Source organism: Stenella coeruleoalba (assembly GCF_951394435.1).
Source record: "Stenella coeruleoalba genome assembly, chromosome: 19".
NCBI lineage: Eukaryota > Metazoa > Chordata > Mammalia > Artiodactyla > Delphinidae > Stenella > Stenella coeruleoalba.
Genome location: NC_137165.1, coordinates 9481401 through 9495186, shown reverse-complemented (window position 1 = coordinate 9495186; position 13786 = coordinate 9481401). Strand labels below are relative to the sequence as shown.

At 58.8% G+C, this 13786-nt stretch overlaps 2 protein-coding genes across 4 annotated transcripts; one reads left to right on the top strand and one right to left on the bottom strand.

Moving 5' to 3' along the window:
- Window positions 1–3478: 3478 nt before the first annotated feature.
- On the top strand, window positions 3479–8549 carry TNK1 (tyrosine kinase non receptor 1; the record flags this gene model as incomplete). Its single annotated transcript, XM_079903749.1, has 12 exons — window positions 3479–3641; window positions 3808–3878; window positions 4004–4195; window positions 4328–4483; window positions 4601–4884; window positions 5122–5395; window positions 6588–6682; window positions 7025–7180; window positions 7432–7511; window positions 7865–8166; window positions 8249–8344; window positions 8429–8549. The coding sequence occupies 12 exons, from the start codon at window positions 3479–3481 to the stop codon at window positions 8540–8542; spliced, it is 1983 nt and encodes a 660-aa protein (XP_079759875.1). The 3' UTR covers window positions 8543–8549.
- Window positions 8550–8582: 33 nt separating this feature from the next.
- Window positions 8583–13676, bottom strand: PLSCR3 (phospholipid scramblase 3). 3 transcript variants are annotated; one of them, XM_079905310.1, is made up of 8 exons: window positions 13638–13676; window positions 13252–13429; window positions 12741–12982; window positions 12594–12636; window positions 12335–12492; window positions 11842–12003; window positions 10055–10216; window positions 8583–9861 (listed from the first exon to the last, which is right to left on the bottom strand). In XM_079905310.1, the coding sequence occupies exons 2-8, from the start codon at window positions 13256–13258 to the stop codon at window positions 9805–9807; spliced, it is 831 nt and encodes a 276-aa protein (XP_079761436.1). In that variant the 5' UTR covers window positions 13259–13429; window positions 13638–13676; the 3' UTR covers window positions 8583–9804. The 3 variants fall into 3 exon arrangements, with proteins under 3 accessions (XP_079761436.1, XP_079761437.1, XP_079761435.1); XM_079905311.1 differs by having other exon boundaries at window positions 8584–9861; window positions 12365–12492; XM_079905309.1 differs by having other exon boundaries at window positions 9081–9861; window positions 12272–12492.
- Window positions 13677–13786: the final 110 nt, after the last annotated feature.

Here is a 13786-nt window from a genome sequence, read left to right as displayed (position 1 = left end):
GCAGGGGGCTTGGGTTCGATCCCTGGTCAGGGAACTAAATCACACATGCCACACCTAAGAGTTTGCATGCTGCAACTAAAAAAGTCCACATGCCACAACTAAATAAAAGATCCTGCGTGCCACAACGAAGATCCTGCATGCTGCAACTAAGACCTGGTGCAGCCAAATAAATAAATAAATATTTACCAAAAAACAGAAAAAAAGAAAGAAATGTTTCGGGTCTTTATTTGCATTAATGGATATGTATATTTGTTGAAATGCATTGAACCGTACAGTTAAATCTGTGCATGTTACTGAATATGTTGTATCTCAGTAAAGTACTGTCAGTATAGAAAGTTTAGTAATGTTTATATAACTATAACTAACAAAACCCCGTCAGTGTATAGGTTAAACAGCACATCAGACATAATCAAAGAGAGAATTGGTGAACTGGAAGAGAGTTGAAGAGATGACCTGGATTGCATTACAGAGACACAAAGAACGGAAAATACGGAAGAGGAGTTAAAAGATTGGAAGGACAAAAAAAAAAAAAAAAAGATTTGGAGGACAGTGAAAAGGCCTAGCATACTTCTAATCAGAGTCCTCAAAGGAGAGAACACAAGGAAAGGAGGAAACAGAGTATCTGGAGAGATACTGGCTGATAATTTTCCAAAACTGGTGAAAGATATGAATTCATAAACAAAGGAAATACAATAGAATTAATAGAAAGGGATCCACACTTAGACTCTTTGTAATATAACTATAAAACACCAATGATATCTTAAAAGCAGGGAGAAAAGACAGATCACCTACAAAGGAATAACAACTAGATTGAGCAGTCTTCTTCATAACCAATATGCATTGCACCTATGATATGCCTACACTGTCCCAAGTACCTTAGGAGGAACAAGACAGATCCAGCCCCTACTGTGTGGAGCTAGCCCACAGTATATCAGAGATGACAGATGTGGAGGGAACAATCACATCTGTCACCTGGCCTGGTTGGAGGGCAAGAGAATTGGCAAGAAAACCACAGAAGTAGAACTGTGAACTATGATTTTTTTCCCATTAAGGCTGGATTTTCCCATGTGTTTACCAAGATGAGGTGGGCTTTTCCTCCCAAGGGACTCTGGGGACAGCAGCTGCTATGCTTACACATCCTTCCTTGAGACAGAAGGAGACAGGCCAGATGTCCTAAGGCTGATGGCTTCCTCCCTGGGACCCCTGAGGGAAAAGGAGAGAGCATCCTTCTCCTCAGAGCCTTCTTTGAGCCAGACTGTGTCCCTGCCTCACAGGCCAAGTTGCACCATACTGGGTCCTGGGGTCAGCAGAGGTGACATGTGGGGAGGGGCTTATGCCAGAATGAGGCCACGAAGTGCCAGTGATGGGAATGCACGCCCTGAGGCATGGAGTGCCGCCCTTGATCACCAAGACCAGGTACCAAGCTGGGATGGGGCTGAGGAGCCACTCAGAAGCTGTCTCCACCCCCAGCCCCCTCCACAAGAATCCCCACAGATTCCACCCTGCGGAGCTCCCCAAATGGTCTTTTTCAGGGGCAGCACATTAGACGGGGAAAAGGACATTCAGAGCTGGGAAAACGCCAATGGCTTCAGTCTTAGACTCTGTCCGGGCTGGGAGCTGACTTCGTGCACCACCATCAACACCTCCGCCGTGGCGCCCTTCCCAAGGCCGCTGCACCAGGCCGGCTTCCTCCATCAGAGTGCCAGGAAGCCCTCTCCCCTACTAGGGGGCTGCGACTATGTCCTGTTTAGCCTTATATTCCCGGGGCCTGGGCGGGATATCTCTACTAGGTGCGTATTCATTTAAGGGGTGGGGCTCTGCTTGAGAGAGGTGGAGGACTTGGTAAGAGGAGGTAGGGGAGACGGAGACGGGATACCGAGGAGGAAGTCCAGGGAGGGGTGAGAAGTTCTTTGGAGAAGTCTGAAAAGGGGGTGGGAAGGTGGAGAGAGGGTGGGAAGGAGGCGAGCAAAGGACAGGGGAAGGGAGGCTTCTCAGGATCTGGCCTGGCTGAGGACCGGCCGCCAGGCGCCCTCACCTAGTCCACCGGTGGACCCGGGCCACGCCGCCAGGCCCCGCCCCCCGCGGCCTCCGTCCCGCCCTCCTCGGGATTTAGTCCCGGCAGCCTGGGAGGCTCCCCAGCCGCCTCTTCCGCCTTCGCGAGGTGAGGGTCAGGAGAGGGAGGGGCGCTGGCGAGCGGGCTGGAGGGGCGGCGGTCGCTTGGGAGCGCGTCCGCGGGTGCTGAGCCTCCCCTCCCCAGTCCTTACCTTCCGCGGGCGCGTCTCCTCCTGTCCCCCATCTCGTGCTTTCCCCTTCTCACCTGGCTACTGGTGCTGGTCTCCCAGCGTCCTGGGCTTTCGCCTTCCCCGCCCCTGCTCGTGCTCGATTCCTCGCCACCTCCGAGTGTCCATCTGGACCCTGCCTGGGGTCCTCCGCTTCTTCCGGCCTTCACTAAGTACGGGGAGGGAGGGGGCCAGGTGTGTGTGCAGGCAGCCGGCACCCAGATCACCTAGAGCCTTACTTAATAAAGATTGGTGGAGTTGCCCTGGAGCCAGGTTAGAGCGAGTGACTCAGGTGTGCCGGCCAGGCTCTGTACCTGGAGCTGAGCTCAGGTGGGTGTGGAAGGGACTGTGCACCTGGCAGACTGGGTGGCTCTGAGCAGTACCTGAGCTTAACCGCCCATCACAAATGCCCGATTTGATCTCAAATGTTGCTGCCTCGGGTGTAGAGGAGGCAATGACCCTGGGCGTCTCTGGGCAGAGGAGGCAGTCTGCCCACATAACGTAGGTATGTGTGGACACCGTAACTTGATGCCTTGTGTGTGTTTGTGTGGACCTGGGTGTCTCAGACATGAGGCGGTGTATCTTGGAGGCAGTGAACTCAACATGTCTCAAGTAGGTGTGTGTGAGGGGTACCTGGCAGGAAACCTGGTGTTCTACGGCAGCGTATACTGGAATGCCTCAGCTTTGAGAGGACATGTATCTGGGTGTCTCAGGTGTCTTTTGCATCATATCTATAGGAGTGTGTGAGTGTGTGTGTGTGTGTGTTGTACCTGCGTATCTCAGGCATGGTGTGGTTAGTGTATCTGGGCATCTCTGGAGTGTATGTGGTGGGTCAGGATGTCTCAGGTGTACCTGAGTGGGTGTGTACAAGGGTGCACCTCAGGCCTAAAAGGTGGTGAATCTGGGTGGCCTAGGGGTACGGGCAGTGTGTCATAATAGCTCAAAGTGAGCAGGGCCACACACCTGGAGTCTGTGCAGCGCTGAAATCTTAGGTGTGAGGAGAACATTCTTCCTGGGGTTTGTGTGTGTGAGGGGCAGGAATCCTGGTTGGTTCTGGTGTCCCTCCCTCTGTACCTGAGTATTTCTGAGGGGTTGAGGGTGGAGCAGGCAACCATGTCTCTGGTTCCTGAGTGTCTCAGGTGCCCACCCTGGGCCATGTGTCTGGGGGACAGGGCACCACAGGGGTTCCTCCTCCAGACATGCTCCACGAGGCGGGCTCCCTGTGGCTGCTCCGGCTGCTCCAGGACGTCCAGCTGGCCCAGTTTTACCGACCCATCCTTGAGGAGCTTAATGTCACTCGGCCAGAGCACTTCGACTTTGTAAGACCTGAGGATCTGGACGGCGTTGGCATGGGCCGGCCTGGTGAGGGTCCCCTGCCCCAAGGCCCCGCTGTCTCCTTCCGCAGCCTGTTAGTTGCTACTCTCCCCCCCCCACCACACCCACCAGCCCCCTCCTTGCCTGTAAATCCCTTGCATCCTGCTCCCCGCCTCCCCCATTACCCCATCCCTCTGATTCTGGCCTCCCCCAGCCCAGCGTAGACTGGCTGAAGCTCTGAAGAGGCACCGTTCGGGGCTCAAGTCTAAGAACTGGGTCTACAAGGTGTGTGTTTTGGGGCGGCGGTGAGAGGCTTAAAGGGCCAGCTCAGGCCCCGGCAGGGGCTGGGCTGAGTGGCAGAGAAGGATGTATGCAGGGTTCCACACACGTGATTTCCACCACTGTTTCAGATCCTTGGGGGCTTTGCCCCAGGGCAGAAGGAGACCACCCCACCCTCAGACAGCCTTCCATCCCTCCCTGAGCCAGATGGGGGACTCAAGTGTCTGATCCCAGACCGGGCTGTGTGCAGAGGGGAGCTTCTGGGCTCCGGCTGCTTTGGTGTGGTGCACCGAGGGCTGTGGACACTGCCCAGTGGCAAGGCTGTGAGTCTCCAGGGAGCCCACTTCATTCTGGGTACCTGGGTCAGCTTCTCCCTCTGTTCTGTGTGCCCCTCTGCTCTGGCCTTGGCTTAACTGTTCCCTACGTTGCCTGCTGGTGCTTCCCCCCACCCCCAGGTCCCAGTGGCTGTCAAGTCCCTCCGGGTGGGTCCCGAAGGCCCCGAGGGCACTGAGCTAGGGGACTTTCTGCGAGAGGTATCCATCATGATGAACTTGGAACACCCACACTTGCTGTGTCTGCACGGCCTCGTACTGGGCCAGCCTCTGCAGATGGTGAGCAGACCCAGACGCCAGCTCCCGGGACAGTCCCGGGGGCCGATGTGCGACAGGAGGGTGAGCGCCAGGGTCTCGTGTGGCCGGACCACCGCTCGCACGGCTGTGCTCCCACAGGTGATGGAGCTGGCGCCCCTGGGCTCCCTGCACGCACGCCTGACCGCCCCGGCCCCCACGCCCCCGCTGCCCGTGGCCTTGCTCTGCCTCTTCCTGCGGCAGGTGGCGGGGGCCATGGCGTACCTGGGGGCCCGCGGGCTGGTGCACCGAGACCTTGCTACGCGCAACTTGCTGCTGGCTTCACCGCGCACAATCAAGGTGGCTGACTTCGGGCTGGTGCGGCCGCTGGGCGGCGCTCAGGGCCACTACGTCATGGGCGGACCCCGCCGCATCCCCTACGCCTGGTGAGGGGTCGGGCGGAGGGGAGGGATCTGAAGGGCAGGAGCTGAGGGGGTGCGGAGGGGCTGGTCCTCTGAGGGAGGCGTGGACTGGAGGAGTCGTCGTCGGGTCTGGAAGAGCCAGGAAAGGAGGACTTCTGAACACCACGGCGGGCGCACTAAAGGGGCGTGCCCAGTGGCAGGTGGGCGCTCCGGGGCACACACCCGGCACACATCCAGCCCCCTTCAGCTCTGCTTCCGCAGGTGTGCGCCGGAGAGCCTGCGCCACGGGGCCTTCTCTTCTGCCTCGGACGTGTGGATGTTTGGGGTGACGCTGTGGGAGATGTTCTCCGGGGGCGAGGAGCCCTGGGCCGGGGTCCCGCCGTACCTCATCCTGCAGCGGCTGGAGAAGGACCGAGCCCGCCTGCGTAGGCCTCCGCTCTGCTCCAGGGCCCTCTACGCCCTCGCCTTGCGCTGCTGGGCCCCCCACCCTGCTGACCGGCCCACCTTTTCCTACCTAGAAGGGCTGCTCCAAGAGGTGGGAACTCCTGCCTCCCCAGAAACACTCAGTCTCTTTTCCCTCCGTTCCCTCTGCTAGGGTTCCATGCACAAGACTAATGTATACTGGTTCCCGGGTTGGGGTCTGGGACTTGGCTCTGAACGAAGCAGATCCAGTCCCTGCCTTCAGGGTGCTCAGAGCCCCAGAGAGACAGCTGGGGTCTAGTGGATGCAGGCTGAAGGGCCGGGGGCTGGAGCAGAGAGAGGGAAGCCCAGAGCCCAGAGCAGTAGGATGTAGTGGGTGTTTGACAGGCAGAGGAAAGGTTCAGCGTGGGAGGGGGAAGTACGGTGATTAAGGTGGCAGAGGCATCTTAGGGGTGCACCAAGGAGGGACTTGTGAGACACGGTAAATAACCAGCGCTAACACCTAGAGCACTCGATCTGTGTAAGATACTGTACTAAGTGCCTTACGTGTATCCTTATACATGTTCACTCATTTAATCCTCACAACAACCCAGCTCGATTTTAGAGAGGGGGCAGTTAAGGCACTGACAGTTTAAGCGATTTGCCAAAAGTCACACAGGAAGTGGAGGATGGAGATCTGAATCAGTCAATATGACTTCAGCGCTGTGCCCTAAATCACTATATACTCTACTATTAAAGGAGTTTAGTCCTTAACTCTGAGGGCACCTGGGGGCCATGGAAAGGGCTGTGAGCAGGGGAGTTATAAGCCACATTTCCAGGTTATGTCACTCTGGTTTGGTGCAAGAATGGATTAGAAGGACGGTACTGAAGGTAGAAAAACCAGTAGGCCACAGTGGCTGTGAAGCAGAAGTAAGATGAAGAGGTCTGGACGAGGGTCGAGGCAGTGGTGCTATGGTGAAGTGGAAAATTCCCAGAGGTGCTTGGGAGGCAGATATGATGGGCCTGGGTGTGGAGTAAAAGCAGTGTGCAGGGTGACTCTCCCCTTGGTCCCCTAGGTAGAGGCAGGGTCCCGCTTTGTTGCTCCTTGACCCCTGGGCTGTGTCCAGCTTGGCATGGAATCCAGGTCTGCCTTCTCCACTGGATTACAACTGAGGGACAGGGACAGTCCCACCCTGGGGCCAGGACAGAGTACATACCTGGTATGGGTTTGCTTAGTGGGTACACGAACAGTCTCCACTCTGTTCCCATGATATTACCCTTCTGACTCGGGCCACAAGCCCAGCCACCCTCTCCTCCTGTCTCTATAGGCCTGGCCTCCTGAGGGACGTTGTGTGAGGGACGTCACAGAGCCCGGTGCCCTGAGGATGGAGCCTGGTGACCCCATCACTATCATCGAGGGCAGGTGAGGGCCTCGTGCCTCCCACCCATCCCCAGGGGGAGGACTCCCTCCCCACCCTCCTGGCCCTGGTCCCAGCTCAGCTTCTCCCCAGCTGCTTGAACCCCAATGCTCTGCCTCATCTCCTCCTCTCCCCACTGGGCCCCGAGAGCTCCACCACAGTCCTGGCCTCCGGGCTGGAGCCACCGCTGGCCCATAGAGCCCTTTTGTTTTAGAGAGAAAAAAAGCTTCCCTTCCTCCAGGCAGATGCAGCTCCATGGCGCACAGCTTGTGAGCTGAATGTGGGCTGGAGCCCAGCCCTCACTCTCCCCTGGCTCCCATCCCCTTCACCAGCGCCTCTTCCCACAGCCCCGACTCCACAACCTGGAAGGGCCAGAATGGTCGCACATTCAAAGCGGGCAACTTCCCAGCCTCGGCAGTGACGCTGGTAGACTCACCAGCCACCCGTCCAGTCCTCAGAGGCTCCCCTGCCCGGGGAGAGCGACGCCAGGGAAACATAGATGGGTGAGGACCTGATACAGTTGGGGGCAGAGCTGGACTGGGGGAACCAACCAAGTCTAGCAACTTCTCTGGAAGGGGAGCCTGGGGAGGCAGATGGGGTAAAGCTGGGGGGGAGGCTGGACTTGCCTTCCCGCTGGAGCTTCCACTCTGGGTCTCGGCCTGCCTGGAAGCCCCAGAGATTCCTTGGGAGAGGGCACTGCTATATGGGGTAGGGCTGGGGGGTGTGGAGAACGAACTGGAACACTCTCCAACAGGGACAGAGTGAAGGTAAAGCTTCGGGATCCCCCTCCAGCTCGGGGCCAGAGAAGGGATGTGGCCCTGCAGAGGACGAAAGGTGGGCATGGCGGTGGGGACAGGGCTTCCAGGGTCTCCGAGGACGTCAAGGACAAGCCTCTGGCGATGCCCCCTGCTCTGAAGCCCTGCCTGTGCAGATATGATTTCCCCACCTGTGGTTTCCTGGCCCCCATTCTGCCTGCTGACATCCTGGCTGTACTTCAGACAGCGTCTCCCCACTGCAGCCCTGGCAGTTCTTTGGACCCTCAGCTGCTTCGGCCTGGGCGTCCATCCTGCACACCTAGTTTCTTGTCCCCCCGACACGAAGACCACCCCGAGGACAGTACAGATAGCCAGAGAATGGGAAGAAGGCAGCTGGGCTTTCTCTCAAGTTATTTTTTCTCAAATGTGTAGGCATTTCCAAGAGTCTGGAGTCGGTTCTGTCCCTGGGCCCCCGCCCCACAGGAGGTGGGTCGAGCTCCCCCGAACTTCGACATGCCAGAACTGTGCCCCAGGGACCCCCAGGCGTGCCCCCCCGCTCCCTGATAGCCACCAGCTCCTCTTCCCAGCCCAGCCAGCCTCCCAGGGAGCGGCCTCCCTGGCCCAAAAGAGAACCCCTACACAGTCACCCTGTGGGAGCGCCTGGAGCCAGCAAAGCCGCCGTCCCCTCTGGGGGACCCTTGCCTGACCCCGAGTTGCAGAGGAGGATTATGGAGGTGAGGTCTCCCTGAAGAGTCCTGGTGTCCAGAAGGGGCTACGGGCTGGCGAAGGGCCTAAGTGGGGCTTTGTCCCCGGCAGGTGGAGCTGAGCGTGCATGGAGTCACTCACCAGGAGTGCCAGGAGGCTCTAAGAGCCACCGGGGGTGACGTGGCTTCTGCCATCCGGAACCTCAAGGTACAGCCACACCCTTCTCTCGGGTCCCTGCCCCTCCCAGCCTGGCCCTCTGGCCGCCAGCTGCCTTTCCTCTCGTCCCCACAGGTGGACCAGCTATTCTATCTCAGCAGCTGGTCCAGAGCGGACTGCCGGCGCATCCTGGAGCGTTACCAGTGGGACCTCTCAGCCGCCAGTCGCTACGTCCTGGCACGGCCCTGAGCTCTGCTCCTTTGGGCACAGACACCAGATGGACCAAGGGCCTGGTCACGTGGGACCAAGCAGAACCGGAACAAGGTCCTGACAGGGTGTGTTCCCACCTGGGGAGAGCCTGCCACGGGCAGGTACCGGAGGAGCCCAGGATCGGGCACTGGTGAGTGTCTCCTCACCCTGCCCGTTGGTCTCTGAGGGCGTGAGCTCCCTTGGCCATAGGAGGATCTAGTGCACTCTGCCCACCACATTCCCAACAAAGGAGGACTTGGAGGAACAGAGCTGCGACACGTCACACCCATGGGAAGCTTCTATCGCTACAGAAGATGAGCAAGAGGCCGTTCTGGGCCGCGGGAACAAGCATCCTGAACTGCCATCAGCTACCACACTGGGCTGTGTGGGAGCAGCCATCCTGACTCGGGGCATATGGACCAAACTGCCTTGGCTTTGTCTGGGGCCATCATGGGTGATGAAAGTGGCTCTCCTGGACTCGAGGACACTTGATCCTGGCAGCATGGATTAGGAGATGGGCCAGCCCCCGCCCATCCAAGCTGTCATATTTCCCTTTGTTTCCTCCCACACCCAACTCTTTCTCCTGCCCTCTCCCACTACATACATCTTCCAATGTCCAAAAAGTTACAAAGTTTATACGAATATAACATACAAAGATGCAGCCTCCTTCCTAAGGAAGGGGTAGGAAGGGGTGGTAAGGCACAGGAAGTTGCAGCAAGCACCAGCTGAGGGAGAGGAAGTCGGCATCGGGGCCCTGGCCCTATAGCTATCGGGGCGGGGGAGGTAGGGATCCCCCTCAGAGCGCCATCATCTGAGGCTGAACTAATTGGCCAAGCTGATGCGGGGAGAGGGTGACCGGGTCAGCCGTCTTCGGTGCTGCTTGACCTTCCCCACCCCAGCCCTGTCATAAAACCCTGCACTCTAAGGCCTCATCTGGAGCAGAGGCCCTGGAGGGGGTTGGGAGAAAGTCAGCAGGGAAAGTTGGAAAGCCGATACGCCCGTGTGCTGAGGGTCTGCTGGAGGCAGTGGTGGGAAGTAGCAGGGGAAGGGCTCTCGTACATACCCTTCCGGAGGGGCTACAGGTGAAGCAGGCCAGGGGAGTAGGGGAGGCATGGGGCACCAAGCCTCCAGCCTCTCAGGCAGCCCTGTCTCTCCCCTGCAGTGCACATGGAGGGAAAGGGGCTGCCTCTGAGGCGGGGCCAGGGCAGGTGACCATCTTGAATTCTGGTTGAGATGATGGTCTCCTCACCCCGAGGTGGCCTCTAACTGGTGATGGCAGAGGGCCCAGCGCCTCCTCGCTTCTCGAAGAACATGTAGTCCTGAGGGAAGGGCACGGTCAGCAGGAGATCTGGCTGGGCCAGCCTGGCTCAGGAATCACAACCCAGGTCTGGAACCACAAGCCCCCATAGACTCTGTCCCTAACCCTCTCCTAGCAGGAGACCAAGAAGTGCTCAAAACCTCAGAGTGAGAGCAAAAGGGCAGCGGGGGGCAGGGGCGGGGGCCCCGACTCACAATGAGGAATGTGGCTCCCAGCAGCACAGCCTTCACCCTCACATCCAGGTCCAGTGGGAACTGCAGGCCGAAGTCATCTGCATCGGTGAGGGCTTCTCGGAGCAGCCCACCCCACTGCTTGCTGATGCGGCCCACACTGCGGGATTCATCTGGAGTCTTCACCTGGCAGGAGAGAAGGAAAGAGGGAGGGAGGGAGGACCCGCATGGGGAGGATGTGCCTGATCTCATCGGCATCCAGTCTCCCACAGTCACCACATACGAACTGTGCAGGCTCTACACCTAGCGAGTCCTCCCAAAGCCTTGGGTTTCCATGTGACATCTGGGGAAACTGAGGCACCCGAGGTCACACTGTGAGTACACAGCAAAAATCAGGTTGCAGGCTCAGATCCGTTGTTCTTGAAAGGCCACGTATGACTATTAGACATCAGTGCTGGGAGAAACAGAAGCACAATACAGTCTAATCTCCTTAGGGGATGGCCAGGCACTAGGTTTGTTTTGGTTACCAAAGTCCCTGCCGCCCACGGTTCGTGCAGTTTGTGCCCTGCACAGAGTAGCCTGGCCAAGCCGGCAAGGGAGGCTGCTGAATGCCTGGCTGCACTCTACCAGCCGACCAGGCTGCTAGAAGGCCCAAAGGGGTGCCTGTCGTCCTCGCATCTGCAAGGTAGGGAGGACTCTAGCATGGCATGCAAGCCTCATCCAGGGTGGATCCAAGCCCATCTAGTGGGGGGAGGGGACAGCAGAAAGTGGCCTCTGAGGACCAGGATTTCCACTGGCCTCCCTAGGCCCAGCAGCAACAGGCCCTGCCAGTGTGGATGGTAATTCACCGTGACTCCCTGGACTTTTTCCTATGCTCATTCTCCAGTGGCTAGAACTAGAGCGATGTCCTTCCCATCTCCTTCCCGCATGCTCCTACAGCCCTGGGCCGTTTCCTGCAGACCAGTCCCAGGGTGGGTAGGGCCTCTCCCAGCCAGCCCTGCGGTCCCAGTGCAGCCCCAAATGTGGACCATTCATAATTATGTAAAAGGAAGACTGGCCCATTGAGAACCCCACGATCTACATATTCCCAACCAGAGTTCACCCAGTTACCTCTTTCCCAACCAGTTCCCATCACAGAACCTTCCCCCAGCTACCAAGGTGACTCAGTTTTTAAAAGTAACCTAAGATAAGGCACATCATCAGAAGCCTTGGAAAGTCTACTGGGATACACCTGTTGTTTCTCCCTTATCTACACAGATATTCAAGTGCCTCTGTCTTCTAGAAAGTAAGGTGTTTCCCAGGCCTTACTTTGAAATGGTCATCACTTGGGTTCTCCAGGCTCCAGGTTGGTGATTGAAATGCATGGTAAGAAGGATTCCAGGCTGGGGGTGGGTGGGTGGACGTCTGGACTTATCGGTTGGCAGGGCAAGCCACAGGATGTTAACAAGTTAAATTAGTGCTTGCTCCAGGGCTTGGGCTCACGAACTCACACACAGCGGCCATGCGGGCCCAGCCCATGGTACACTCAGTAAGCATCCTTCACCCTAAATCCAGCCTGACCTTAGATTTTTTTTCTCCCTCAACACAGGGCTGCAGGTCACAATCAGCATTGGCCCTTAAGGTGAAACCCTCTTTGCCATATTTTTATAAGACCGTGGGCCATCCTATTTCTGAATAGAGGAAAACTGGAAATGTGGTAGGCACCACAGTGGATTTGGACTGATGAGCTCTTGACCGTCCTGTTGGCCATCCTGCCGCACGGATCATCTCGGTTTCTGAAGGTCCCAGGAATCTCCCCTTATTCCTGATACCTCAAAGTTGGTGTCTGTGCCACAGCCACAGGTCCAGCAGGGCCCCACCACTCGCAGGACGGTCTGGCGGTCAGCGTCTTGGATGGAGAACTTGGGGAGGAAGGGATGCCAGGTCTGTAGAACGTGGCCAATGGTGGTGCCTGGTGGAGCCTGAACTTCCATCTGGAGTGGGCAGCAGACAGGATCACTGCCTAGCCAGGCACCCTGGCCCAAGCGCTCACCGGTCTAGCTTTATCACCTGTCTCCCCTCACAAGACCCCCCATCCCCTTCACTAGACCACCTGTCATCCCTCTCACTAGACCTCCCATCCCACCTAAGCCCAGCTCCCACAGGAGGCACGCCTCATTTCATGCCTCATCCCGGTCGTGCCCTGGTCATCGGCCTGCCCCCTACCCAAGTTTCTCCCTGGCCCCATCCTTCCCCGCCCACCTCCTGGAGGCCACAGGGACAGCAGCTGCAGCCACAGTGGAGGGGGCGGAGCAGGCGCAGCACCTCTCTGTCCCCGGGGTCCACCAGGCGTACACGCAGGGGCCGGCGGGCGCCACAGCATAGCCGCGCACAGCAGTTGCTCTCCTCTGCCGCCTGACCCAGGGGCTGTCCGGCTCCCGAGCGCAGTTCGTAGCGGTTACAGGTCTCCCAGCCCAGGAGCGCTGCCAAGGGGTGACACACTGAGGCTCGGACACCAGCGCCTGCCCAAGAGCCCACTATTTGCCCCCGTCACGAGGCCCAACATACTCCTCCTTTCACTCACCTTCCACCCGCTCAGCCTTCTGGTGAATCAAGATCTGATCAATCTGGAAAGAGAGTAGGGGAACGCGCAGACATCAGCTGGCCGGCCTAGTCGCCTGGGTCCCCTCCCTGTCACTCCTCCCTCCCTCCCTCCCTCCCTCTCACTCACCTGCGCCAGGAATTCGAGGCCAAAAGGCACCCCTGGCAGTGGCAAAAAGGGGGCAGCTGGTCCCGGGGCCCCAGGGCCGGGCGAGGGGAAGACAGCAAAGCCGGGCGCAGGGGTAGGCACGTGGGCGGGCATTGGTGCCTGCCCCGGCCCGGGCCCAGGATGCAGCGTCGGCTCCGGGTACCCAGCGGTCACAGGGTAGGGAGGTGGGGGCGAAGGGGCGTAGCCTGTGGGGGGCAAGTAGCCTGTGGGGGAACAGGAGTAGGTTAGAAGGGGCCCCCGACCTCATCTCTTTACCCCTTGGCCCATGGGCCGCGAGGCTGCGGGGAAAATGTGGTGGGAAGAGAATGAGAAAGATGGGGCGGGGGAGCAGGGCGGCGGCTTCTCGGGAGGAAGGGAGGGGCCCCACACAGCCAGTCCGAGCACATTCCCGGAGGATGCGTCCGACACCGGCTTCCCAAGTCCGTGGCGGGGGGGGCGGATAACGGAGACCCTCGGCCTTGCGACCACTTACCTGCCATGGGAGAAGGGCGAGGGTTCGCGGGATGTCGCTGTCCCGGAGGCTTAGTTCTAGAAGTGGAGGCAAGCTCGGAGACAGCCAGACAGACACAAAGACAGACACAAAGATGGACAGGCAAACGCAGAGCGGCAGCTGCGCCCAGCGCCGGCCCAGGGTCTCTAGAGCGGCGCTTCTGACTCGGGGAGAAACCGAAAGTGTCAGCGGGCAAGGCGGGGGCCCTGGGACCCTGGATTCCCTCAGGGGCCCCAGAACCGCCCCCTCCCTTTGTTCTCCCATTCTCCGCAGAGGCGGCTGTTGGCAGACGGCAGGACAGATGGACCCGCAGTCAGACCGACGGCCCCACCTCAAGGGAGGTCTCCTGACCCGTTCCCCCTGCTCACCTGAAGCCCCTAGAATAGCCCGGGTGCCCAGCACTCTGCAGCTCTCGGGAGCTGGTGGAGGCGGGTCCAGGAGCTGACTCCACCCCCCGACCCGTCCAGGCCCCGCCCCTCCCAGCTGAGCAGAGCGCCTGCGCAGGAAGACTGCCGGC

Bases quoted from the DNA above. Each gene is read 5' to 3' on its own strand.
- PLSCR3 (XM_079905309.1), bottom strand. The intron at 12,004-12,271 runs GTGGGCGGGGAA...TGCCCACTCCAG, and splicing joins GTCCCTGTGGCCTCCAGGAG to ATGGAAGTTCAGGCTCCACC. The intron at 10,217-11,841 runs GTATCAGGAATA...CTCTCCTGCCAG, and splicing joins GCACAGACACCAACTTTGAG to GTGAAGACTCCAGATGAATC.